Consider the following 25,287-nt stretch of genomic DNA (forward strand, 5'->3'; position numbering starts at 1 on the left):
CCACATCGGGCTCCTGGCGCATGGAGCCTGCTTCTCCCTCTGCCTAGGTCTCTGCCTCTCTCTCTCTCTCTCTCTGTGACTATCATAAATAAATAATAAAAAAAAATTAAAAAAAAATAACCACCATTGGTCACACATGTGAAGCACTGACTCCAGTGATAAGACATGATATTTATCCTACTTTTATATCTGTAAATATTTTTATTTTTCTACCACCCAGGGTGTCGGCTCATTTCTGTGTAACAGCAAATGGCTTGCATTGAGAATATGATATCAAACTTAATCATCATGTGCTCTTTTGTCACAGGTTGTAGAAATGTACTCTAGTGGAGGAGATCTTCACCTAGAACTTCCAACGGGTCAACAAGGAGGCACCAGGAAACTGTGGGTGAGTGCTGGTATACTTTTTCCTCATGTGTGGTCACATGGAACCAGTTATTTTCTTAAGTAAACCAGGAGTATACACTACATTTATCACCTATGTAAATGTGGGTGCCTTTCCCTTAATTATATCTTAATTTTAAATTTACATCAGATATATTTGAAAATTGGATGATACAGGGAGAGAAAAGTGTAAGTAATCTTTGGAAAGAACAGTGAACAAAATTGGTCAGAGATTTAACCCACTGTGTGGAAAGGAAGAGATTTCAACTATTCTTTTCACGGAATAATATTGGTAAAGTTGTCTCTGAATCTAATCATTTATAATGTGCCCTCTGCTGAGATTAAGAAAAAAAAATTTGTGAGAAGGATTCATTATATGTGTGAGATAGAGAATTGAAAATGCAGGCTTATTATTGATAGAGATGACATTTTCAGAGGGAACATACTCAAGCCCTCGTGACAACTTAGAGAATTTTAAATTCTTAGGTAATCGACATCCACCTTTAATATTGTTGATTATTGAACACTAGTTTCTGTCAGTGCTTAGAGAAACACTTTTTCTGAGAGAATGCTGGAAAATATTAACCAAATCAATGATTATGTAGCAACTACCTTAGTTGTAAAATTTCCTGCCATAGGAAGGTTTTTCTTTAAATGTTACCTACCATGCCTTAATCAAAGAGGGGAATGACATAGTAAGAGCAGTTCTTGTACCAATGGTATTCAGATTGCTTCTTATCCATAACTGAAGACAACAGACTTTATTGCTATGAATAAGTTCTGAAGATCAAATTTATTTTTTAAGATTTTTATTTATTTATTCATGAGAGACACAGAGAGAGAGAGAGAGAGGCAGACAGACACAGACAGAGGGAGAAGCAGGCTCCATTCAGGGAGCCCGATGTGGGACTTGATCCCAGGTCTCCAGGACCACACCCTGGGCCGAAGGCGGCACTAAACCGCTGAGCCACCGGGGCTGCCCCAAATGTATTTATTAATTGCTCTATTAAACACACCTATCTTTTTGTTCTGTCTTTTGACCAGTCTCAACTAAGGAAGGGATGTGGAAGGGACATTTTTAGGATGTTAACTTGAGCAATTAGAAACAAATTTGTCAAGGATTTGGTTAACTCCTCAGATATTGGAACACATTTAGCAAGTAGAAATATGTAATGGATAGTTCATTTATATTCTTTCACAAAAATGCTTCATCTTGAAATTTTGTTATTGTTTGAAAAAGTCTTTGGGAGAAATAGTATGTAAAACAGTGCTTCAGAGAATTAACTATAAACTATTCAGTTTGTAGAACTATCTAGATAGATAGAAGAACTCAGAATTAACTGTGAAATATAATTGGTATCTAATAAACATAAGAGAATTCAGATTTCTTTTTTAAGATTTTATTTATTTATTCATGATAGACATAGAGAGAGAGAGAGAGAGAGGCAGAGACACAGGCAGAGGGAGAAGCAGGCTCCATGCCAGGAGCCTGACGCGGGACTCGATCCCGGACTCCAGGATCGTGCCCTGGGCCAAAGGCAGGCACCAAACCACTGAGCCACCCAGGGATCCCCAAGAATTCAGATTTCTAATTAGTTAGGAACTAATTGAATGGTAGCAGAGGGCATAATGTTTTAATACTCCCAGTGGCTACAAGGAAAGATAGAGTTATTCTTATTCCTACAAACCTAGAGTAAGAAAAAAGTCAATTGGCCTTGACCTCGCCCTCAGCCCATTTACAGTGTACATAAGTCCAGAGACCAAGTCAGCTCCCTAGAGATGAGGAAGTGGATGGTGCATCTCTAGTGGTCCCAGGAGGGTTCCAATCACTTCTTTCCTACTTTGAGGCTAAAAAGTTCAGGGAATAGAGGTAAGTGAAGACCAATAAGTTCTGTCACAGGATCTCCTCAAATATGCCAGAAGGTGTGGGCAGAGCAATTCTGGTGATCCCAAGGAAGCCAGATTGTTGTAAAACTGGAAAAGAATTCCATCTCCACTTGATTTTAGCCAACAGGCCAAGAAGCGATAAGAATTATATCTCAAAAAAAAAAAATTTTTCCCCCCAATGCATCTTCTTTCTAGTGAATATGAGTGTTCTCTCATTACAGGCCTGAAAATTTTTACTATTGTACTTGCTAAGAGCCTTACTAAAAGGAGTTGATGAACTATAGATTTGCCTGGGAAGCTCTGTTGAGTTCAGTTTTAAATGAAAAGACGAGATCTAAGCTCTCTAGGTTATTATTTAAAGAGATTCCTCTTTAGACTTCTGGAAAAGCATTTCCCTCTGATGAGACATTTCTATTTGTTAGAGAATTTTAGGACTGAATTATATGACCAGGTGCTATGCTAAAGAATAACTGATTTTATAGATTAATTCTTTTAATGATAATTTTGAAACTGACAATTTGTTTTCAGATTTTATTTCTTTCACTTTGCTCAGTTTTACCCCATGCTTCATCAATTCTAAGATGCACTTTTTTTTTTTAATATTTTAATGTTCTTCAAAATTAGAGTCTGTTACAATCCATGGAATATATTTGTTTAATTGGCAATGCTTTTCTTCTTAGTAGGTATATAAAATAATAATGCATCTTTGAATCGTTGTCATCTTATTCACTAAACTGTGGTGGTTTTGCAACATTACAAAAGCTGTGCTATATTATGGTCTGTTAACTTGTCAGGAAATTCCTCCTTATGAAACCAAGGGAGTGATGAGAGCCAGCTTTTCATCCAGAGAAGCAGATAATCACACAGCCTTCATCAGAATAAAGACAAATGCTTCAGACAGCACAGAGTTTATCATTCTTCCTGTTGAGGTAGAAGTTACAACAGGTTAGTGGAAAACCAAAGGAGCTGCAGAAGTGTTTGTTTTGTCTTCTATGCATATTACTCTGGGCAAAGTGAAATCTAATGGTTTACTCTTCTCTTTTCCAAGCTCCTGGAATTTATTCTTCAACCGAAATGTTAGATTTTGGTACACTACGAACACAAGGTAAAGAAAAGAGACCGTGTTTTTTTGTAAGTCTTAAAAAAAAAAAAAAAAAGAATCCCTCTGATCAGAGCTGAACAGCTGGCTCTACTTTAACTCCCTGGTAACTCAGCTTTGAAAGTTACCTTTCAGTGGGTCACAGGATCACGTAGAAAGCTACTGTTGGTAACTCAAAGCCCTTACAGGTTCATACCCCATTCCTCTGAGGGACATCAATTGCTTACCAGGTGGGAAAGCAAGGTCGTGAGATAAGTGTAAATCTTCCAAACAGAAGATTGGGGCAGAAGGTAGTTTCTGAGTTTTTGAATCCAGTTTGTCACATGTTCAGTTACACTGAATCTTTTTCAGAAAGGAAAAAAAAAGCTTTACTTCTGGATTCTTACTTAGAAATGGATTATTCAGTTATATTATACTAAAAATGTTAAATTTTGCCCCAGGTGGCCAAAGAAAATAATCAAATTCTAAAATTGAAAATACTCAAGCTAAAGGATTTATTAAGGAAAAAATAGAAATAATTATAATTTGGAATTTCTGTGGTCCATATGTAATTAGAATTTGATTGTTTAGGATTGAAGACCACTTTTTGAAAATTAGATTCAGTTTTAATATAATTTCGCATTGCACATTATCAATTTGCTTCCTTATGCTTTACTAGAAAACTAAAAGATTAGTAATAATGTCTAATTCCACTAATAGATTGTGTTTTGTTTTGTTTTTGTGGTTATTTAGGAGGGGGCAGTTCTTGTAATACACTGTATCCTTGTGAGTAAGGTGACTGCTATCTGTGAGTTAGAATCACATTCTTTTTATTAATGTGATTGTAGTTCTTTTCACATTCTAGAATAGATTCATTCTGATACCTAATAAGGTAAAAATTCTAGCTTGTTATAAAGCACACCTGTTAAAGAAATATTTCTTTTCTTCAATTTTAACAGATCTACCAAAAGTTTTAAACCTTCATTTATTAAATTCGGGAACAAAAGATGTACCAATAACAGTAAGTTTTTATCTGTTTTCTCCTAATTTATATATTCTTTGTTTTTAAACTTACAACAGAGTTAAAAATAATTAAACTCTTACTCTAAAGGATTCTGTTTTATGGTGGCCTAGTGACACTTCAGTTCTAAATGTTATGTGAAAACCTAGCCTGCCTGTAACCAACAGATTTTAAGGATGAGAGGGAAAGTAGGTGATCTTCCCCAAGCTAAGTCTGAACCAAAGTCCCTGAGGTTCTTCTTTAGGCAGAATCATATAAGGGGCTTATGGATTCTAATAAATCCTAGGGTGTGTACCAGGTACAAAGAAAAATGGATTATAAGGATTCCATCAGGTTTAGTTTTTAGATGTAAGATATGGATAAAGTAAAAAGAAAGGGGAAAATGAGTTCAGTTGAATTGGGAAGAGAAATAATAAAGCAGAGATATGGTAGGTAATGTTAGAATGCTGTTAATATTTGTCAAAGGGACCCCTTCTAATTGGCAGCTATTATACATACTAGATAGCAGACCATAGACTAGGATCTTTTCTTCCTTTCACACATGCACATAGAACAAGTGACTTCTATGCCTTTCGGTGGAATTGGGAAGCCATTACACAGTTTTAGGGGAAAAAGAGAGAGAGAGATCCAAATTTTGGTTTGGCCCACAACTTTACCTCCTGGCAAAGTCCCCAAGAAACGTACATAAGGAATAATGGAAAAAGGAGGCAGTACATTTTTATTATAACCTGTGCTGATGTCAGAAGCCAAAATTCAGAGAATTCTAATAAAATGAAATACATCAAATGGGCATAAGACTTAAAGGACCTTTGTCCATCCATGGTCAAATCCAGAGTTTACTGCCAGCTAGTGGAGTAGACCAAAGAGAAGAGAGTTTACAAACCCTAAATGAGGGAACAAGAGATGGTCATCCCAGGTAACCATATTAATGTATGATAACAGTACTCACTGATCATAGTCCAGGCAGTGTCCTGCCATCTGACCTAGTATTTTTTCCTGCTAGGTAGAAGAACTGAGGGGATGGGACCTGATAGAGAACTTCCCCCACTCCACAGTGGGCTGTGAAACTGCCTCAGTTAGAGTTCCTGCCTGTCCACTATTGCAGGCTGACAGACCTGTGACGCAGTTGCCTGGGCCTGCTGTGATCACAGGAAGATGGCTTCCTCAAGGGTCCTCAAGGGTTGGGACTGCACCACAGATGACGAGGAACAGTTCTTTTGACCTGGCCACCTTGATGCCATTGAAACAAAACACAAAAGCAGTAAACAGCAGCATTATGTCCCTTATTTTTGTTATTTTTCTTCTTAAATAGCAAGTATAGTGCATATATTTTTATATGCTTGCTTTTAAAAATATATTCTTTTTTGTTTTTTTTTATTCAGTGACTTGATTTTTTTTTTTTTTTAATTCAGTTTTTGGAAAGATTGTCCTCAGAGTCCCTATGGAATGCCACTATCAACATGTTCTCCAATAATGACCTTTTACATAACAAAATATTCAATGAATGTTTCTGTTCTACGATTTTTTGTAATTCCTATTTATAGCAGTAATTAATTACATCTTTCTAAATACATAAGGCGGATTGTTATTTATTGAGGGGTTAGTGACTGGTTTTGGTTCTTTAACTATATTGACATTTTCACAAGTCTATAGAAAAATGAGCAAAATAAGAATAGTATAAATGTGAGTTGTACGTATGTTAATATGAACACCCTTTCTAGATAAGGACTGTTATGCAATAATACACTTGTTTTCTTTGTTTGATGTTAAAATATCTATTGTCTTATAAAGGTGGTAGATAACTCTGTTGTTATCTTTGTTTTCCAGTAGAATGATTTGTGAAGTATTCTCTCTTCTTCAATTTTTGGGAAGAGTTTGTGAAGGATTAGTGTTAACTCCTCTTAAATGTTTGGTAGAATTCACCGATGAAGTCTCTGGGCCAGGGTTTCTCTTTGTGGGAAGTTGTGAAATTCATTTTCTTAAGGCCTTTTCAGATTTTGTTTCTTCTTGCCTAAGTTTCCGTGGCTTATGTCTTCCTAGGGATTATGTCATTGTGTCTCAAGTTCCTAATTGGTTAGCATACCAGTGTTCATAGCATTCCCTTACAATTCTTTTGTCCCTATGAAGTAGATAGTAACATCTATTTTTTCATTCTCGATTTTAGTAATTTAGTCATTCTTGATTTTAGTAATTTAGTCTTCTCTGTATTTAAAAAGTGGTTTTGGTCAGTCTAGTTAAGGTTGTCAATTTTGTTGATTTTAAAATAGCTAATTTTTTGTTTTGTTAATTTTCCCTCTTTGCCATTAAAACATCCTTTATGTGATGAATAAAGATGGTGAGAGGTAGGAGATTCCCTCCTTGATTCCTTGCCACCATCACCCTCACATTTGCAAAGTAAAAAATTAGAAAACCTGTTAGTTAGACTTCCCTCCCCAGCCATAAACACAACACACGTTTTAGATTTTCCCTAAAATGAAACGCAAAGGTCTCAGTATCGCTGTTCCAGGTTAACATTTTAAAATCTTTCTTTATCCAGAATTGTGATTCTTTATGTTCAGAATTCTCTGGGTTAGTTTATCCAAGTTTTCTCCCTAATAGAGTATTATTCCTTCTGCTAGATTAGTTTAGATTGCTTTGGCTGCAACTTATTACCTTCTTTGAACTTTTTGATGCTGATTTATTCTTTGCCCCAGTTGGCCACATACAGCACATTTACTGTATCAATGGTTAGTGTACCACTCTTCCCAGCCCTTTTTCTCTCTGGTAAGCTCAAGTATTTTCTCCACTGGGAAAGCATCTCATAGCACAGCTTCCTGGCAGCACATTTGGAGATCCCTCTTTGGCTGAGGAGAGCAGCTCTTTGGCTGTAGGGCAGACACTGGCTGTCGTTGATGGATCACCCGGCTATTGCCTCAGTTCAAGATGTCAGATAATTTTTATTTTTGTGTGTTCTCCATGCTGTTTGTCCATGACTGGTTTCTTCTGTCTGTGGGACACGGTGGCACAATGCAGGGTCGTTAGAAGAACTTTAATGTTGGGCAGACTTCATTCCTGCAGTTACTTCCCCAAATGGAAGAATTGAGAGATTTGATGAAAAAAATGCTTTTACTTAGCCCAAGCAATCTTTCTAACTTTTTACATACAATGAACGGGCCAAAACAAATGTCTTTTTCAATAAACATTTTCTTTAAAATGAAATTATCAATTAATCATAAAAATATGAAAAAATACCATAGTATTCAATTTACTTAAAACTTAGAAGGAAAGAGTCCCATGTTCCACCTTTAAGGATACATGATAAGTCAACATTTTTGTTCTTACTCTGGGTCAGGTTCTTTACATGGATTACTTTATTTAATACAGCAGTCCTATATAACATACACAGGTTCTAGTTTTTCAAAGAAGAAAAATGAATCAAAGCTTTTTTTTTTTTTGAAGCGACTTTTTCAACTGTAAAAACTCAAGTTACTTGAAAGTGTATGTTAGTATATAATGATATCAATTGAATCTTTACAGATATATCATTTTAATTTCATATTCAGTATTTCTACTAAAAACATTGATCTGTAATATTTGTCTGTATATCTGCATCTGTAGGTACCTGTGCTTGTATTTTTTCTAATGTCCAGAGCCTACACTCTACCAGTGTTTTGGTAGTTTTGTCTTATTTCCTCATTCATTCTTCCTTTATTCACCCAGTAAATATCTAATGAACGTCAACTCTAAGCCAGCTTCTATACTAGGTACTGAGAACACAGTGGTAAATCAGACAACCAGGGTTTCTGCCCCTATTGAGCTCACCGTTTAGCTTGGGAGACTGATGACAAGTATACAACATAATTGTAAATTGAACCAAGTTCTAACAAAAAAGAAACAGAATGTATGTGTGTGGGGGAGGGAGGTGGTTTAGTTAGGGTTGTCTCTGAGAAGCCGATGTTTGAGGTAATAACTGAAGAGTTAGAAGTTGGGCCCACAGCAGAAACAGCTTTGGATGTCATGGGAAACAAGTAATAAGGGTTGAGTGTAAAAGGTGAGGGCCCACGAGTTCATCATGGCTTTCTGAGCTTTGAGAGGTATTTAGATTTTATTATAAGTGCAACAGCAAATTCTAGAATTTTAAGCAAGGGAGTAAGATCATCTGATTTATGTGTCGTAAAAGTCATAGTAGCTACTTTGTGGAAAGTGCCCTACAGTGAGTTGGGAATCTGTTGCACTGGTCCATTTGAGATAATGTTTGTTAGCTTAGACTTCTTACTGTATTGCCCAAGGACAAATGCATCTACTGTGGAAACAGAGTTTTAAGAGAGCTTCCTAAGGTTTTTTTTCCCTCTATTTTTCTGCATAATATACCACACATAGAGACTGACATTTTTAGAAGTGCCCCTACCTCTATCCATTTCACAAATACGTAACATCTTAGGATAAACTAGGTGTTACTAGAAGCTGAAGGGTTTTTTAATTCCCCTTCCAGGAATCCAGAGTATCCTCATCTTTCTAGATATGGGAGTCCTAAAGCAAGTGTCTCAAAATAAGAGTTTCTCACCTGTGAATGGACAAAATGCCCAGGTTCAAGCCTCCCTGACATTGTAGTGCAACTTTGAGAATATGATTTTCTGCACCACATAAAAAAGCAGTGTGATATAAATGATGGAACAAATTTGCTTGAGATATCTTAAGAGGAACATAAGTACAACGTTTCCTTGCTGATTGATGAGTAAAAATCATAGATAGATAGATAGATAGATAGATAGATAGATAGATAGATAGATAGATAGATATCTCAGTTTTGCCACTATCATCTTCATATGAGCTTTAGTGAATTTGTGTACCTATTGTTAAAAATAAAATTGTTACTTGCTGAAAGGTTATTTTCCTTGCTTGTTCAGATGTTTTTGTAAATAGTTTCAGAATGTCCTGGGCCTTTGAATCTGAATTGAGAGTTACTGAGCATAGTTGTGTATGAATATCATGAGAAAAGGCTAGAACTATATTTAGAACATGTGCAAGCTGCCTTTCCTGGGAATCTTGCCATATTTTTTTCCACTTCTCAATTATCTTTAGTAAGCAACAGTTAGTGATTAATAGTAAAACAGATTGTTAGTGTAAATATGCTTAATACAAGTTAATGATCATCTATTATTTTTTCTTTAAAACCACCAGAATGAGCCAACTATTTAAGTGTTTTATTTGTTTGCCTTTGTTTTTGTTTCCTTGAAAAATGGATTTTAGGGTTCCCTGGATGGCTCAGCGGTTTAGTGTCTGCCTTCGGCTCAGGGCGTGATCCTGGAGTCCCGGGATTGAGTCCCACATCGGGCTCCCTGCATGGAGCCTGCTTCTCCCTCTGCCTATGTCTCTGCCTCTCTCTCTCTCTTTCTCTGTGTCTCATGAATAAATAAAATCTTTAAAAAAAAATGGATTTTAACTGATTTAGGCTTGTAGTTTTTTTTCCAATGATAATAAGTGAACAATTGAGATCATTCATATGGAACATAAGTCAGTTGAATATTTGTTTACTATTGGTATAATACATATATATAAAGGCAATAATACTGAATATAAAAAATGTCCTGTAATAAGGAAATCCTTAAAGTAATATATTTCATGTGAGAAAAATATTTTTCATCAGGTGTTCTAAGATCTTACTACTTAACAGTGAGCATATTTTTAAATTTTTTTATTTAAATTCAGTTTAATTAACATTAGTTTCAGAGCTAGAGTTTAGTGATTGATCAGTTGCATATAATATCCAGTACTCACTACATGAAATGCTCTCCTTAATGCCCATCACCCTGTTACCCCATCCCTCCACCCATCTCCCCTCCAGCAATCCTCAGTTTCCTATAGGTAAGAATCTCTTATGGTTTGCCTCCTTTTCTGTTTTCATCTTATTTTATTTTTCCTTCCCTTCCTCTAGGTTCATCTGTTTTATTTCTTAAATTCCACATATGAGTGAGATCGTATGATATGGTCTTTGTCTTTCTCTGACTGACTTATTTCACTTAGCATAATACCCTCTAGTTCCATCCACATCGTTGCAAATGGCAAGATTTCATTCTTTTTGATGGCTGGGTAGTATTCCATTGTGTATGTATGTGTATATATATATATATATATATATATATATATATATATATATATATATATACATACCACATCTTCTTTATCCATTCATCTGTCAGTGGACATCTGGGCTCTTTCCATACTTTGGCTATTGTGGACTTTGCTGCTCTGAACATTGGAGTGTGTGTATACCTTAGAACCACTATATGTGTATCCTCAGATAAATGACTAGTAGTGCAATTGCTGGATCATAGGGTAGCTCTAATTTAACTTTTTGAGGAACCTCCATACTGTTTTCCAGAGTGACTGCACCAGTTTGCATTCCCACAAACAGCTTACAGTGACTATATTTTAACAAAATACCATTGCTTAGTTGTTTCTAATATGGTATTGTGCAGGCTAATAACGCTCAAAAAGTGTTATGGTTGTTACTACTGAACTGCCACTTTAAGCATGTTTGAAAATGGTCAGGATTCCATTGCTGCTTTGTCATGTTCAGTAGAGCATGTGGAAGTCCTCTGCAAACTACAGAACTTCTTCTGATCATCTCTCTAACAAATGACCTCAGGATGAAAATGGCTCATTTGAAAAAAGAACAATATTAATAAAATCACAATACTTTGTAGATAGATAGAATCTTACAAAATACCTAATCCAATCTCCCTAGTGAGAGGCAGGAAAAATAAGGCCCAGAGTAAGACAGCTTACTCAAACTGACACTTCTAGTTAAATAGTTAATATCCTTTTGTTGCATGAAGGATCACTGTGGCACTCATATTTACTTCTGTGCTGCCTTCCTTTCATTTGGAAGAAGCATTAGTGTAGTAGTATAGTATATGAAACCTTTCCATTTTGTAGTTTATCTCACAGATCAAACTGCTTTGTTTTATTGTTAAAAATAATAGACGTGCACACACAAGCTTCAAGGAATGAAGAAATTTGTATCTTAAATGATTGCTACTAACAGCAAGCTTATTGATAATGAATATATCAATATGAACAAATCCACTTGCAGCCCCAAGTAGAGATTCAAAAGCAAATGAGAAATTCAGAAGAAAGATAAAAGTTAAAATCCTGAGAGAGCCTAAGGCCAAGAGCTCAGGCTATTAAGATTTCCAGCTCAGAAAACTGCAGAACCATCCTTAGCACCATCATTTCAGATCCAATAAAGACTAACCACCAATGAAAAGGGAGGTGCCCTGCTGTCTGGTGTAAAAGCAGTATCCGTAATCACGTGTATAACCAGCTTTGTTCCCTCTGATCGCGAACACAATGCAAAATGAGCAGTTTTTATTCCTACTCTTCTCAGGTGCTTCTTCTGCCTTCATGCAACTGCCCCTTATTCAATTTAGTCAGATTCCACTTTTGTGGATCAACTGAAAGGGGGGGTAGGGAGCCGGGGAAAGAACTTGGGTGACCTGCGGGGATCTGACTGCGCTCATGTTAGCAGGCATACCTGGTAAGGGTCACAGAAGAGAACTGTGTTCTTTCTATGAGAAACATAAGGCTTTGACAATAATTTTATAAAGCCCCTGAAAATTCACCAAAAACCCTCAAAGTTCTTTTTTGTTTGTTTGTTTTTTTAAGATTTTATTTACTTATTCACGAGAGATACAGAGAGGGGGGGGTGGGCAGAGACACAGGCAGAGGGAGAAGCAGGATCCATGCAGGGAGCTTGATGTGGGACTCGATCCCGGGACTCCAGGATCATGCCCTGGTCCAAAGATAGGCGCCAAACTGCTGAGCACCCAGGGATTCCGCCTAGAAGGGTTTTAAGACCGAAGTAAGATTCTAATTGAATTCTAAAGGAAGATTATTGATCAAGATTTGTGTACAATACCATGACTTCATTAATATATGTTTAGGCACTAGATGCCAAGTAAAGGGCCCAGACCCTGGACCAACTCAGAGCATCTGGTTTCCAGCCCCACCTCTTGGTGACTAGCTATTGAAATACCACTCCACATTACAAGGTTCTCATCATCTGTAAAACAGGGAATCAGGTAGCGATCTTTAAGGTTCCTTCTGATGACAAATGCTTTGTGTCAGTAAGGATAATAAAAAAGTAACTGCACCTTAAAATGCATTTATTTTTCTGGCTTGCTCCAAAAATGTAAGCTTTTACTGTGTTATTAAAGGTTAACTTGTTGAATAGAAAGATTTTATTTTTTAAGTTTGAACTGTTCTGACCTCTCCATGCTAAAAAGCCCTTCAGTCCACACTACTCCTCAGGCCCACAGCTGCGAGCTTAGCCCTGCCTGGTGACAGCGGCATACCTCACTTGCACAGCCACATCCTAGAGACATAGAGAAAGCACCACCAAAAGTGGGATCTGCAAAACTGCTTTTGCAGTGGAGTGCCAGCTTCCAAATTCATGTTTATTCTTCTTATATCTTCATATAGTCAGGATATTACATTTGGTATTGTGAAGTTCTTTAAGAGGCACCCTATCACATCTCTTCCTCTCATATATGAATTGGGCACTTATTTAGAAAATAAATACCTTTATTTTCTGTTTTATGTATTCATACCCAGTGTCTACCCTGGTTTGTCTCCAGATTTTTATACTCACCTATCATATACTTTTCTTCTGGCCATCATTTTATTTCATGAAGATATTCTAATGAAATTAATGTGAAGTGGTGTCAGCGTGGCTTATTCTATTTAAAGGGAGCACATAATCTTTTCCAATTTTGGTTCTGCTTTGCTTTTCCAGTACACTCTTCCAGTGTAATGTAACTGAACCATTAAACTAAAATAATGCTATATATATTGTTCTGTTTGCAGAGTGTTCGACCTACACCACAAAATGATGCTATAACGGTACACTTTAAACCAATTACATTAAAAGCTTCGGAAAGTAAATATACCAAGGTTGCAAGTATCAGTTTTGATGGTAAGTATTTAGCTTTCTCTCTCTGATGAAGTGATCTTATTTTGGTAAACTAGAAGGCATGTATATTGACATCTTAATATAGAAACATCATTTTACAGTCAGATTTTACATTACAACTTAGGTTTTTTTTTTTTTTTTCATTTCTCTTTGAATTCCAATTAGTTAACATACAGTGTAATATTAGTTTCAGATGTACAGTGTAGTAATTCAACACTTCCATACAACACCCTGGGGTCATTTCAGCAAATGCACTCCTTAATCTCCATCACCTCTTTATAAACCATTACAAACTCTTATTTGATTGCTTCACAAAAGAAAATGCAAGTTCATAAACTGAAATTAGTATTAGCAAATACATTAGAATTGTAATTAAATTTTTGTGATCTGCGTTTTCACATATATAACTAGTAAGCTTTGCCTTATGTCATTTTTTGTAATTGAGTAATAATGTATTTGAATTTCAGAAGCATGTTTGAATTTGAGAATAGAAATAAAGTATTCTCCATAACAGTTTCATGTACTGGCTTTTTAAACAAGGCAGACAGTTCTGCCTAACCTAAAATAACCTTTATGATAGCATTGTCAAATTAGAGAACTGAAAAAAATTAACTATTATTTCAGACTTGTATATTATGTATTTTGACATTTGAAATGTTAACCCATGCTTTAACATATTTTAATTGCATGTTTTTATTCAGTTTTGCCCACTTTACTAGAACATTTATTGAGTTTGCTATCACAAAGTTTTTAAAATAATGATTTAATGGCTGCTTAACTGTTTATATAATTATACTCAATGAGCACTGCCACTCAAATGGGGCTTTTCTCATAAGGGCTCTTGCAAGTGAGGAGCCCTGAAGCTTACGCTTTGGCTTTATGATGAAGCCACCTCTCTGCTCATAGCTCACATTTCACAGCCACACTCCTCATCAGAAGAGAGTGTTTGATTACTGTGACCTACCAAGTATATTACTCAGCCATTAGAAATGACAAATACACACCATTTGCTTCGACGTGGATGAAACTGGAGGGTATTGTGCTGAGTGAAATAAGTCAATTGGAAAAGGACAAACATTATATGGTCTCATTCATTTGGGGAATATAAAAAATAGTGAAAGGGAATAAAGGGGAAAGGAGAAAAAATGAGTGGGAAATATCAGAAAGGGAGACAGAACATGAGAGACTCCTAACTCTGGGAAACGAACAAGGGGTGGTAGAAAGGGAGGTGGGCGGGGGTGGGGGTGACTGGGTGACGGGCACTGAGGGGGGCACTGGATGGGATGAGCACTGGGTGTTATGCTATATGTTGGCAAATTGAACTCCAATAAAAAATAAATAAAAAGGAATACTGCAAGACTGTACAGTGTTTGCGACAGCATCTGCACTCTTTTACATGAAGAGTTCTGGGGAGGATCTGGAGCAGTGCACAGGCTGGGTGCCAAGCTTTAGTGTTCATCCTATTTGAGATCGGAGAAAACTCCTGAAGAAATCAAGATTAAATATGTGTCATACTTTCATAACCCAGCTATCAAAAAATAGTATTGTAGAGGATTTTGATGCCACAGTTATTTCCAGATTTATGATAAATTGTCTTCTCTGTTGCTGGGATACTACAGTCACATCTACCAGTATCAGCATCAGCAAGTGCATTCTCTTCTCTTCTCTCACTGAGAGTGGGCAGTAGTAATTCCTGACACTGAGAACTGAGACCCTGAGAAGGATCCATCCTTCTGTTAAATCCAAGCAGTGGGGGAGTTGCACACCAGGAGCGGGTGTGCTATATAGTTCTCTCAAGCTCTTCTTCTCCAGTTCCTGATTCAACAACCTAGTGAATGTTTCCCTTCTTGAGATAAATGAGTGTCAGTATTGTTGGCTCTCTGAGGTCACAGATTCTAAAAAAAAGTCTTTCTTGGGGCACCTGGGAGGCTCAGTCAGTTAAGCATTCACTTTTGGCTCAGGTCATGATCCCAGGACCCACAAACCCCACATCAGGCTCCCTGCTCAGTGGGGATTCTGCTTCTCTCTCTCCTGATCTCCCTGATTGTGCTTTCTCTTTCTCTTTGACAAATAAATAAAATTACAAAAATAATAAAATTCTTTAAAAAAATAAATGTTTCTTAAATTGTGTAATATTAGTAAAAGGAAAAGTATCTTTTAAAGCAAATGCTACATTTCTTAAAAATAGTTTTTATTATCATGGGAAAATCCTTTGACCTTTCAACTCACACCTCTCCTTCCACCCCCCCTGTGCATAAGGGAATATTGTAAAGCCTCCTAAAATAGTAAACCCAGTCATGGCTATACAGCAAGCAAAAAGAAATGGGGCTTAATGGGAGTTTTAAAAATCTGAAGTCACTATCTGCTTAGCCACATACTAGATGTCATACCATTTTCTTATTTTTCTTTTTTTTCTGCTAAAGTTGAATAATGCACATTTGCAGAACTCACAGATAAATTCTCCTAACTAGAAGTGTTCCTGAAGTACCTTAAACAGCATAAAGTTAAAACAGCTTCTTTATTTGCTTTGAAAGGAACATCTGATGGGTATCCAGATTGGATCCAACCGAATCTATTTCTGTAATCACAGAGGGAATTATTCATAATTGCCACAAAATCTAAGGATTTTGCTTCATATCTGAGGACAGTATGATGGCAGGGAGGGCCTTATACTATGAGCTGGGGTTGGCTAATACAGGAAGTCATAACTCATGACACCTGGCACTTCTTGTACAATGCTACTTTACTGATATTTATAACAAGAGTCTAGCATATAAGGAATGTTATTCTTAATATAGCTATAAACCAGTGGATCTCAATAGGAGCCAGTTTTGCCTCCCAGGCCAGGGTATATTTGGCAGTGTCCACAAACATTTTTGGTTGTCACATCTAGGGGCTGTTACTGCCGCCTAGCAAGCAGGTAGAGGCCTGTGATGCTGCTAAGCATTCTTCAATGCACAGGATGGACAGCCCCTGCACTCTAGAAAGATCTAACCTGGCCTAAAACGTTAATAGTGCCCAGGGTGAAAAGCTCTAGTGTAAGGAAAGCCACAGCTTAGGGCTAAAGGGAAGGAGCTCAAATCGAGTGTTTTTTCCTCTTATCTTCACTTGCTAATTCCTTATCTGTTTAATCCCATTACAGGAAAATTAAAATATTTTTCCCTTTTTGGATGAAAAATGTGATATTTGATGTAAAATGTTGTAGAAATCTCCTGTTTGCCAGTCTGAAAGCTCAACTTTGTTGTTAAAAGATTTTGTCAGTCTGCATCACGCTCATCCTCCTCTGAATAAACCCTGGTATCAAAAGCTGACAGAGATTATTATGTTTCCTTTTAGCATCAAAGGCAAGAAAACCATCTCAGTTTTCTGGGAAAATAACTGTTAAAGCAAAGGAAAAGAGTTATTCTAAACTCGAAATACCATATCAAGCAGAAGTTTTAGATGGGTAAGTTTCTCTTTAAAATAAGATTTATAGGGATCCCTGGGTGGCACAGCGGTTTAGCGCCTGCCTTTGGCCCAGGGGGCGCTATCCTGGAGACCCAGGATCGAATCCCACGTCGGGCTCCCAGTGCATGGAGCCTGCTTCTCCCTCTGCCTGTGTCTCTGCCTCTCTCTTTCTCTCTCTCTCTCTGTGTGACTATCATAAATAAATAAAATTTTAAAAAATAATAATAATAAGATTTATAACTTTTCACTAATCAGTAAATTCTGTTTTCCTGCTAATTGACCTTAGCAAAAGTAGTAGCCAAATTCACATAAGCTCCGTGAAAGTATTGTTGAAAAGAACAACTTTCTATATAAAGGAGAAAATTTTCCTGTTTTTACTTTTTTTGGAAGAAAAAGATAAATGGGATGGTATGATTTGGGCTTAAATGAAGTCTTAGTGATTCATTAATGCAATAGAAAAATGAAATAGTGATATTTAAATAATATTTAAATCATTGGAGCTATTTCCTTTCTGTAATTCTTTTTGTAACATACAAGCAGTTGTGTCTTGTTGTTAAAATATATTGTCACTTGAAACAAAATAATTTGTATTCCTTTATAAACTTGTAATCAGTGTTCCAGAATTACAACCTTTTATAAATTGGTAATAATATATAGTTCATTTTCTGATTATACTTGAAACAATAATAGTTTAATATCCAACTTTGTAGGGACTCATTTTAACAATGCTGGTTGCAATTAAATGATAAACATGATCTTTTTAAGTAGCTTAAAACCTTCCGTTAATATGTTCTTGATTTTAATTGTTTGGTTGCATGTGATTAAGTAGAGAATGATCCTTTATGTACATGTTGATATTTTGCAAGCTGTTTTAAATCATGCGCTCAGGCTTGAAATAGTCATAGTTCTAATTCTCTAGTAACAGGCCTTAATGCTACAACAGAAAATTGTAAAATTATTACAACAGAAGAACTTGGATTTTAAATTCACACACATGGAGATAAAAATGATTTATTTTGTTTATGTTTTTTCAAATAGGTATCTGGGATTTGATCATGCTGCCACATTATTTCACATCCGAGACAGTCCTGCTGACCCTGTGGAAAGGCCAATTTACCTGACTAACACTTTCAGCTTTGCGATCCTCATTCATGATGTGTTGCTACCAGAAGAAGCCAAGACAATGTTTAAAGTATGTCTGGGAACCCCCATACTCTTCATTTTCCTGCTCTACCAACTAGATGATGCTGACCCATTGTTTTTTTTCTCTCCCCTCATTTCCTAGGTTCACAACTTCAGCAAACCAGTCTTAATTCTTCCAAATGAATCAGGATACATTTTTACTCTGTTTTTTATGCCATCCACATCATCCATGCACATAGATAACAATATTTTACTTATTACCAATGCCTCTAAATTTCATTTACCTGTGCGGGTATATACAGGCTTTTTAGATGTAAGTATGTTACCTACCTTTAAAAGTTAAGCTCCCAGCCATCTTTTGTGTGTCCAGATGGTATTAGGAGATCATTTTGTACATGCTTAAACTTTGCATTTTCTGAGCTCTAGAAGTTACTCTAATCCCTCCTCTCTCAGTACTGCCAAGATAGCTGCTTTTCACCCTTCCCAGCAGCCAGCTCTTGTGACACAGCTGAGTCCCTTTGTTACAGTTGGCACTTAGAACTTTTCCACGTTGTGCTTTCTCTTGGTTTTGCTTTTATACTGTTATAATCATGGGGAAACTAGGTGGAAGAAAATAATAAGCAGGGAAAAAATAACACAAGAAGGGCAAAGAGGGAATTACTTAAGGAAATGGTGAGCAAAACCAGGAAAGATAGCAGAAAGAAAAGAAACAAATAATAAAGTAAGGTGGTAAAGACACAGTTGGAATAGCAAGAAAGAAGAAAAGTCTTTCTAATGCAGAACATAAGCCAGGAAAAAAAATCCGAACTAAGCTATCCTTAGGATAATCAACGAAAGAACTTTAGATAAGAGATGAAACTGATAAGAAAGATAAAAAGAAAATTAGAACACATAGAGATGTACTTCTCTAAAAAGCTGACATCAATAAGAATTTCAGAGCTGAGGGACTTTTCAGTATTATTCCACTCCTTCATTTGTTTTGCTTGAGTGATTATATATTTGTGGCTGCTCTCATGAATGCATAATATTTACTGAGACCAGGGACTTTTTCCCTAATCTTCTGGGGCTCTACTTACTCTTCCCTAGTACTTAAGCTTCCTGCTTCTTTTATGTGCCTTCAGAGGAGAAATAGTTATTCAATAAAGACTATGAGTGTTTTCATTTCTGATTACTCAAAATACTTCATTGCACAGAATTCTTAATTATATTTTATATGTGTGTGTATATGTGTATATTGACATAAAATATAGAAACCTTAGTATGTCCATAAAACTACTTTCTCTTGATAACATGCTTTTATATAAGTGTGATTTAATGTTTAATCTAGTTCTTTATATCTTTCAGTACTTTGTATTACCCCCCAAAATAGAGGAACGTTTCATAGATTTTGGCATATTAAGTGCTACAGAAGCAAGTAATATTTTATTTGCAATTATAAACAGCAATCCAATTGAGGTAAAAAAAGAATCTGTTTTTATTCTAAATCACATTTAAGGGTTTTCTACCAGATGCTGCAATAATCCCTTTCCTCTCTTTCTCTTTTTTAAGTTGGCTATAAAAAGTTGGCACATCATAGGAGACGGTTTATCAATAGAACTCGTAGCTACTGAAAGAGGCAATAGAACTACAATAATTGCAAGCCTTCCAGAATTAGAAAAATCCTCTTTATCAGAGCAATCATCAGTAAGTAAACTCTCTTATTTTTTGCTTAAACTTAGATGTATGTCTAACACCAAATAAAAGACTATTTCTATGACGCATACTTGAACTAATATTTTTATGAAACTCATACTAGCATCAGTTATTTGATATTAAAATGTTCTGTGGGTAGTCTGCTTCAACCCCCTCTTATGACTAGGGCACTTGAAACCCAAAGAAGTTAAGTTCTACTTTGTCATGAATGCTTCTGTAACAAAATCTAAATAATTTTTTTGTAACACAAATGTCATTATAAGAGAAATTCCCATTAGTACTAAACTAAAGCTATGTTCATTGAATTTATTTGGCAAAAGAGATAGCCCTGCACATTGGTAGAAATTGCTTTCAATTAGAAGAGAGTATCAGTAAGACAAACATTGTTTGATCCGTTAGTAGATCTGCCCATGTACTTTTATTCTATCTTATAAATATGTACATTTGGTCACTAAAGAGCATGATGAAACAAAAGAAAACAGATATGTCAGTAAAAGCCCTTGCCACTAGTGAAAGTGGAACTTGGAGTTTATACCTACTCAGAACAGAACTAGTAGAGTTACCTTGTGTGAGAAGGAGCGTAACATATCTATAAGTTAAGGAAAGAATTTCTTGTGGCTGTTTTACAAAAGAAAGAGAAAATGTTCTTAAGCACAGAGATGATTAACAAATACACTTCTATGGAATGCCATAGGATATAAAAATTTATTTAAATAATTTGTGGTAGAAGGATCCTTTTGGAAGGCAGTTTGGCAGTATGTACCACTCCTGGGAATTCTTCCCATAGAAGTAATTTAAAGAGCTCACTGGTATAAAACTGTGCTGCCCAAGATGGTAGCAACTAATTAACAGGTGGCTACTGAGCCCTTGAAATGTGGCTAATCTCAGTTAAGATGTCTTGTGTCAAATACACACTAGATTTGAAGACTTAGTTTTGGATTGTAAATAATTTTTAATATTGATTACATGTTAAAATGTTAATAATTTGGATATATTATAAAACAGTATTAAAATTAAAAATTTTTAAAAAGAACTAAAAGCTGTGAGAATCAAGATGTTTGTAATAGCGTTATGAATAATTTCAAATACCTGGAAACCATCAAATGCATAAAGTAAATCATGATCTTATTATTGAATTTACAAATAAAAAATTAGTAAATAAAATTTACAAATAAAAAATTATAAATGATTGTAATAACTTGGAAGAGGATTCATGAAATAGTGGAAAACAGTTTTAAATAATGTATATTCTAATTGCAACTATGTAGCATTCAAGCTACATAATCAGATATTTGTGAACAGTGGTAATTTATGGCTCTTTATATTTTAATAATCTGTTTTAAATTTGATTCAAAAATAAAGCATCCTTTTAAAACAAAGAAGTATATGTCCATGAGAAGTAATATTTTCACTCCAGCTAGGGTTTTATTTTTAATAAAAATAGAATGTAGAAAAATGATAATAATTAAGCCAGCCATTAATATATTCAACAGTGAAGTTAGAGTAAAATCATATGTATATCCACTCCTATTTGGTTGAATTTTACTATTTCCTAGTAAGACATTATAAATCTAATAATTCTAGAAATCTGGATCATTCCTAGCCATAAATAGCATATGTTAACACATACTATGTAAATTTGAGAAGTCCATTTAATAGCATAAAGCTTGTTAGACAATTTAGGCTTTAGAATTAGCTTGTATATAAAACTATAAATTTAAAAACAAAGGACAGAAAGATGAGATCATTGTTAGGAATCTTAAAAGAAGTTGTAGTGAGGTGCCAACTTCAAAATAGCAATTCCACAAAATGATTTTTTTTTAAGCTTATAATGCTTAAACTTTTGATTGTTTTCCCAAAAGCAAACCTGTGAGCTAAATTACGGTCTTGTTCCTTATGAAACACACAGTGCCAACAACTGTGTGCTCTTCAGACCTGTGTTCTGATTTAGGCAGTCTATACAGTAGAAAGTATTAGAATTGCCACAAAATCAACACACAGAAAACACTTCTTAAAAGAAGAATGTGCATACCTTTGGTGTATCAACATTTGTTATTTTAAGCTAAATATGAATTCTCGATAAAATATAACTAATAATTAAAGTACAACTTCAAAAAATGAATTACTTTTCTTTGGGAATTTCACAATTGAAAAAAGTACTGACAGAAGGAAAGTGGACAACCCCTGTCACACACCACCCACAAAAATCAACTCAGAATGGATGAAACAGTTAAATTTAAGACCTGAAACCATAAAACCCCCTAGAAGAAGAGAATAAGTCCCTTGACAGCAGTCTTGGTGATGATTTTTTTGGATCTGACTCCAAAAGCAAAGACAATGAAAGCAGAAATTGTTGGAACTACATCCATCTAAAAAGCTTCTGCATAGCAAAGGAAGCCATCAACAAAAGGAAAAAGCAACTTACTGAATGGGAGAAAATATTTGCAAATTATATGTCCAATAAGGAGTTAATCCAAAATATATTTTAAAAACCGACGCAACTCAATTGCAAAAAAAAACAAGCATTCTGATTTTGAAGTGGACAGAGGATTTGAATAGACATTCCTCCAAAGAAGACACACAGTTGGCCAACAGACACATGAAAAGATGCTCAACCTCACTCATCATCAGGAAAATGCAGATCAAGACCACAATGAGGTATCACTGCACACCTGTTAGAGTGGCTATCAGAAAGACAAGAAATTGCAAATGTTGGTAAGAATGTAGAGAAAAGGAAACCCTCATCTACTGTTGGTGGAAACAGCCACTGTAGAAAATAGTATAGAGATGCCTCAATTAGAAATAACATATGATCCAGTAATTCTACGTCTGGGTGTTTATCTGAAGAAAACAAAACACTCAAAAAGATAAATGCACCCCCATGTTGATCAAGCATTATGTACAGTAGCCAAGATATGGAAACAACCTAAATGACCATCAGTGAATAAATAGATAAAGAAGATGTGATTGTTTCATACACAACAACACACACATACACACACACACACACACACACACACACACACACACTGGAATACTACTCAGCCATAAAAAAGAATAGAATCTCACCATTTGAAGCAACATGGATCTTTCACTTATGTTAAGTGAAAGAAGTCAGAGAAAAATAAATACCATATGACTTCACTTAGATGCAGACTCTAAAAGAACAAAAGAAAATGAACCAAGCTCATAGGTACAGAGTTCACGCAGGTAGGGAAATGGAGTGGCAAAATGGAGGAAGGGGGTCAAAATGTACAAACTTCTAGTTAAAAAAAAATCATGGGAACATAACATACAGCATGGTAACTATAATTAATAACAAGGCGTTGTATATATGAAAGTTGTTAGGGTAATTAAAAGTTCTCAAGGAAAAAAATGTTTTAATTATGTATGGTGATGGGAGGTGATTAGATTTATTGTGATCATTTTACAATACATACAAATCTTGAATCATTATGATCTACACCTAAGACTGATATCATGTTATATGTTAACTATACCTCAGTTTAAGAGAAGAGTGTGAGAAACATCAGCAAATAGCTTGAGAAAACAAATAAAATTTCCATACTTCTTTCAAAATTTTATTGCTTAACTCTTCTTTCCATGATTTTTGATGTTTTCATATGACCCAATCTCAGTTGCTCTGAAGGCCTGATTCTTAATGTGACAGAGTTAAATTCAGAACTTGAAACAAAACCAACTCTGTGCATGCTTAATGCCCTAATGTGGCTGAAGGGTCAGTGGAAGGGTGTGTCCCTTTGCTCCACCCTCACCCTCTCTGTCCATGCAGGGACATGTAGGATATGTGGAGACCAAACCCCTTTCTACCTTGGCAGATGGGAATCTGACTGTTCCTCAGGGAGCCATTTTTCTTGTTGGCGCATGGAATAAGTATAGTAAATAATCATCTAAGGATGGGCATTATTCTGAGATATTTGTACAAGATGGTGCGGTAATTCAGTGTCATACAGTGTATGTTAGAATTTCGAAGACAGTTCATCACAATATTGCTCTTTACCATTTTAATAGGAAACCTTAACTAGCGAGATTAATGAACAATGTCATTTTTACCATATACAGGTAATATTATCTTCAGGCTATTTTGCAGTGTTCAGAGTCAAACTTACTGCCAAAAAACTGGAAGGGATTCATGATGGAGCCATACAGATCACCACAGACTATGAGGTAAAGACTATGGAGATTCATGTTAATGAAGTTTTTCTGATAATTCAGTGCTTTTACAGAAACAGCTAAGTTTACTGATAAAGTTATAGTTTAACTGTTTCATACCTTAAAAACTGAGCTTTTGAGAAGAGTTTACACAGTCTTGGTGTTCATTAGCTCATGGTAGTCTAATAATGCCCAAACCTCTTAACTAAAAACAACTTCAGTAAAATGGCTTTGGCACATTTATAATTGGCTGTGTTGGAAATCTGCTTACACATAGTTATAGCATTGCACAGATCCTAACTGAAATTCCTGAATGAGATCACAGATTCTTCTGCAGTCATTAATAGCCTTCTGTGTAATTTTTCCAAAAAGGAATATACAATCAAGAAAACACATCTTAGGGATGCCTGGGTGGCTCAGTGGTTGAGTGTCTGCATTCAGCTCAGAGCATGATCCCAGGTCCCATGGGGAACCTGCTTCTCCCTCTGCCTATGTGTCTGACTTTCTCTCATGTATAAGTAAATAAAAATTTGAAAAGAAAAGAAGAAAAGAAGAGGCTTCTCCCTCTGCCTATGTCTCTGACTTTCTCTCATGTATAAGTAAATAAAAATTTGAAAAGAAAAGAAGAAATCACATTTGAATTCTTATGACTATTTACATGAGTCATTCTAAGTCAAGGGCAAAGTGAAAATCATTGAGCTTTTGAAAAACTATTTGTGGTGTTTATTGCATTCAATGAGATTTTGAATGGATATATTTCTGCCACACTTAAGTATTTTAATTTAATATTTTCAAGTTCTTTGGGAAGTTGAACACTGCTGAATTCAACAAGTTGCTACTGCTGGTCTCCTAACTATTTTCAGCACATACAACCCCCACATGAAACAAAGCTAATTCAGAATAAACAAAGCTGGTCATTTAATAATAATAATGTATGCAATATATGTAAATAATATATAATAATAATAGATTTGTTGAGAGTGTATCAAACTAATAACCTCCATAAGTGAAGAATTCATGTGTGTCACTTGAATGACATGACTTGAATCACAAGAATTCATCAGTCACAATAGAAATAAGTACATTTCATAGCTAAGACAAATTTTTGTTAGTATGGATCAAAATGAGAATTAGGAAAAAATATTTTAAAACATATCTTTTTGAGCCACATATAGTATGGAGTTGATATTCAACATCTGTAATGTTGAACTTATTTTTTAAATTAAGCTGATATTTATTTATTGCTGCGTACAAAAAATAGAGAACTATTTAAGTCTAGAAAATACTAAGTGTTTATACATTGTTTTAGGAGTATAATTTGACTTTCCTTGTTAAATTAATAGTCTACAAAATAACCTGTATTACGAAAAATCAATTCTTCCTTCCTCCTTCCCTGCTGTTTGGTCTTATTTACTATGTTTTCAATGAATCACTGAAAATACATCGAAGTTTATTGTATTTCATAGCATTTGATGGAGTACACTGGTCAAATTAAACAATTTTCATGGGTAA

General features: G+C 35.4%; 1 protein-coding gene across 1 annotated transcript in view; it reads left to right on the forward strand.

Annotated features, from left to right (window-relative positions):
* The window catches only part of TMEM131 (transmembrane protein 131), a 230,492-nt gene that overhangs the window by 156,104 nt on the left and 49,101 nt on the right, over positions 1 to 25,287 (forward strand). Inside the window, exons 8-18 of the mRNA XM_041754105.1 lie at positions 308 to 388; positions 3,066 to 3,216; positions 3,320 to 3,376; positions 4,309 to 4,370; positions 13,218 to 13,326; positions 16,660 to 16,768; positions 17,809 to 17,962; positions 18,056 to 18,226; positions 19,258 to 19,368; positions 19,462 to 19,596; positions 23,686 to 23,790. Of these exons, the coding sequence (XP_041610039.1) occupies positions 308 to 388; positions 3,066 to 3,216; positions 3,320 to 3,376; positions 4,309 to 4,370; positions 13,218 to 13,326; positions 16,660 to 16,768; positions 17,809 to 17,962; positions 18,056 to 18,226; positions 19,258 to 19,368; positions 19,462 to 19,596; positions 23,686 to 23,790 (1,245 nt within the window). The remainder of the gene's footprint in view (positions 1 to 307; positions 389 to 3,065; positions 3,217 to 3,319; positions 3,377 to 4,308; positions 4,371 to 13,217; positions 13,327 to 16,659; positions 16,769 to 17,808; positions 17,963 to 18,055; positions 18,227 to 19,257; positions 19,369 to 19,461; positions 19,597 to 23,685; positions 23,791 to 25,287) is intronic.

This window comes from Vulpes lagopus, chromosome 5 (assembly GCF_018345385.1).
Source record: "Vulpes lagopus strain Blue_001 chromosome 5, ASM1834538v1, whole genome shotgun sequence".
NCBI lineage: Eukaryota > Metazoa > Chordata > Mammalia > Carnivora > Canidae > Vulpes > Vulpes lagopus.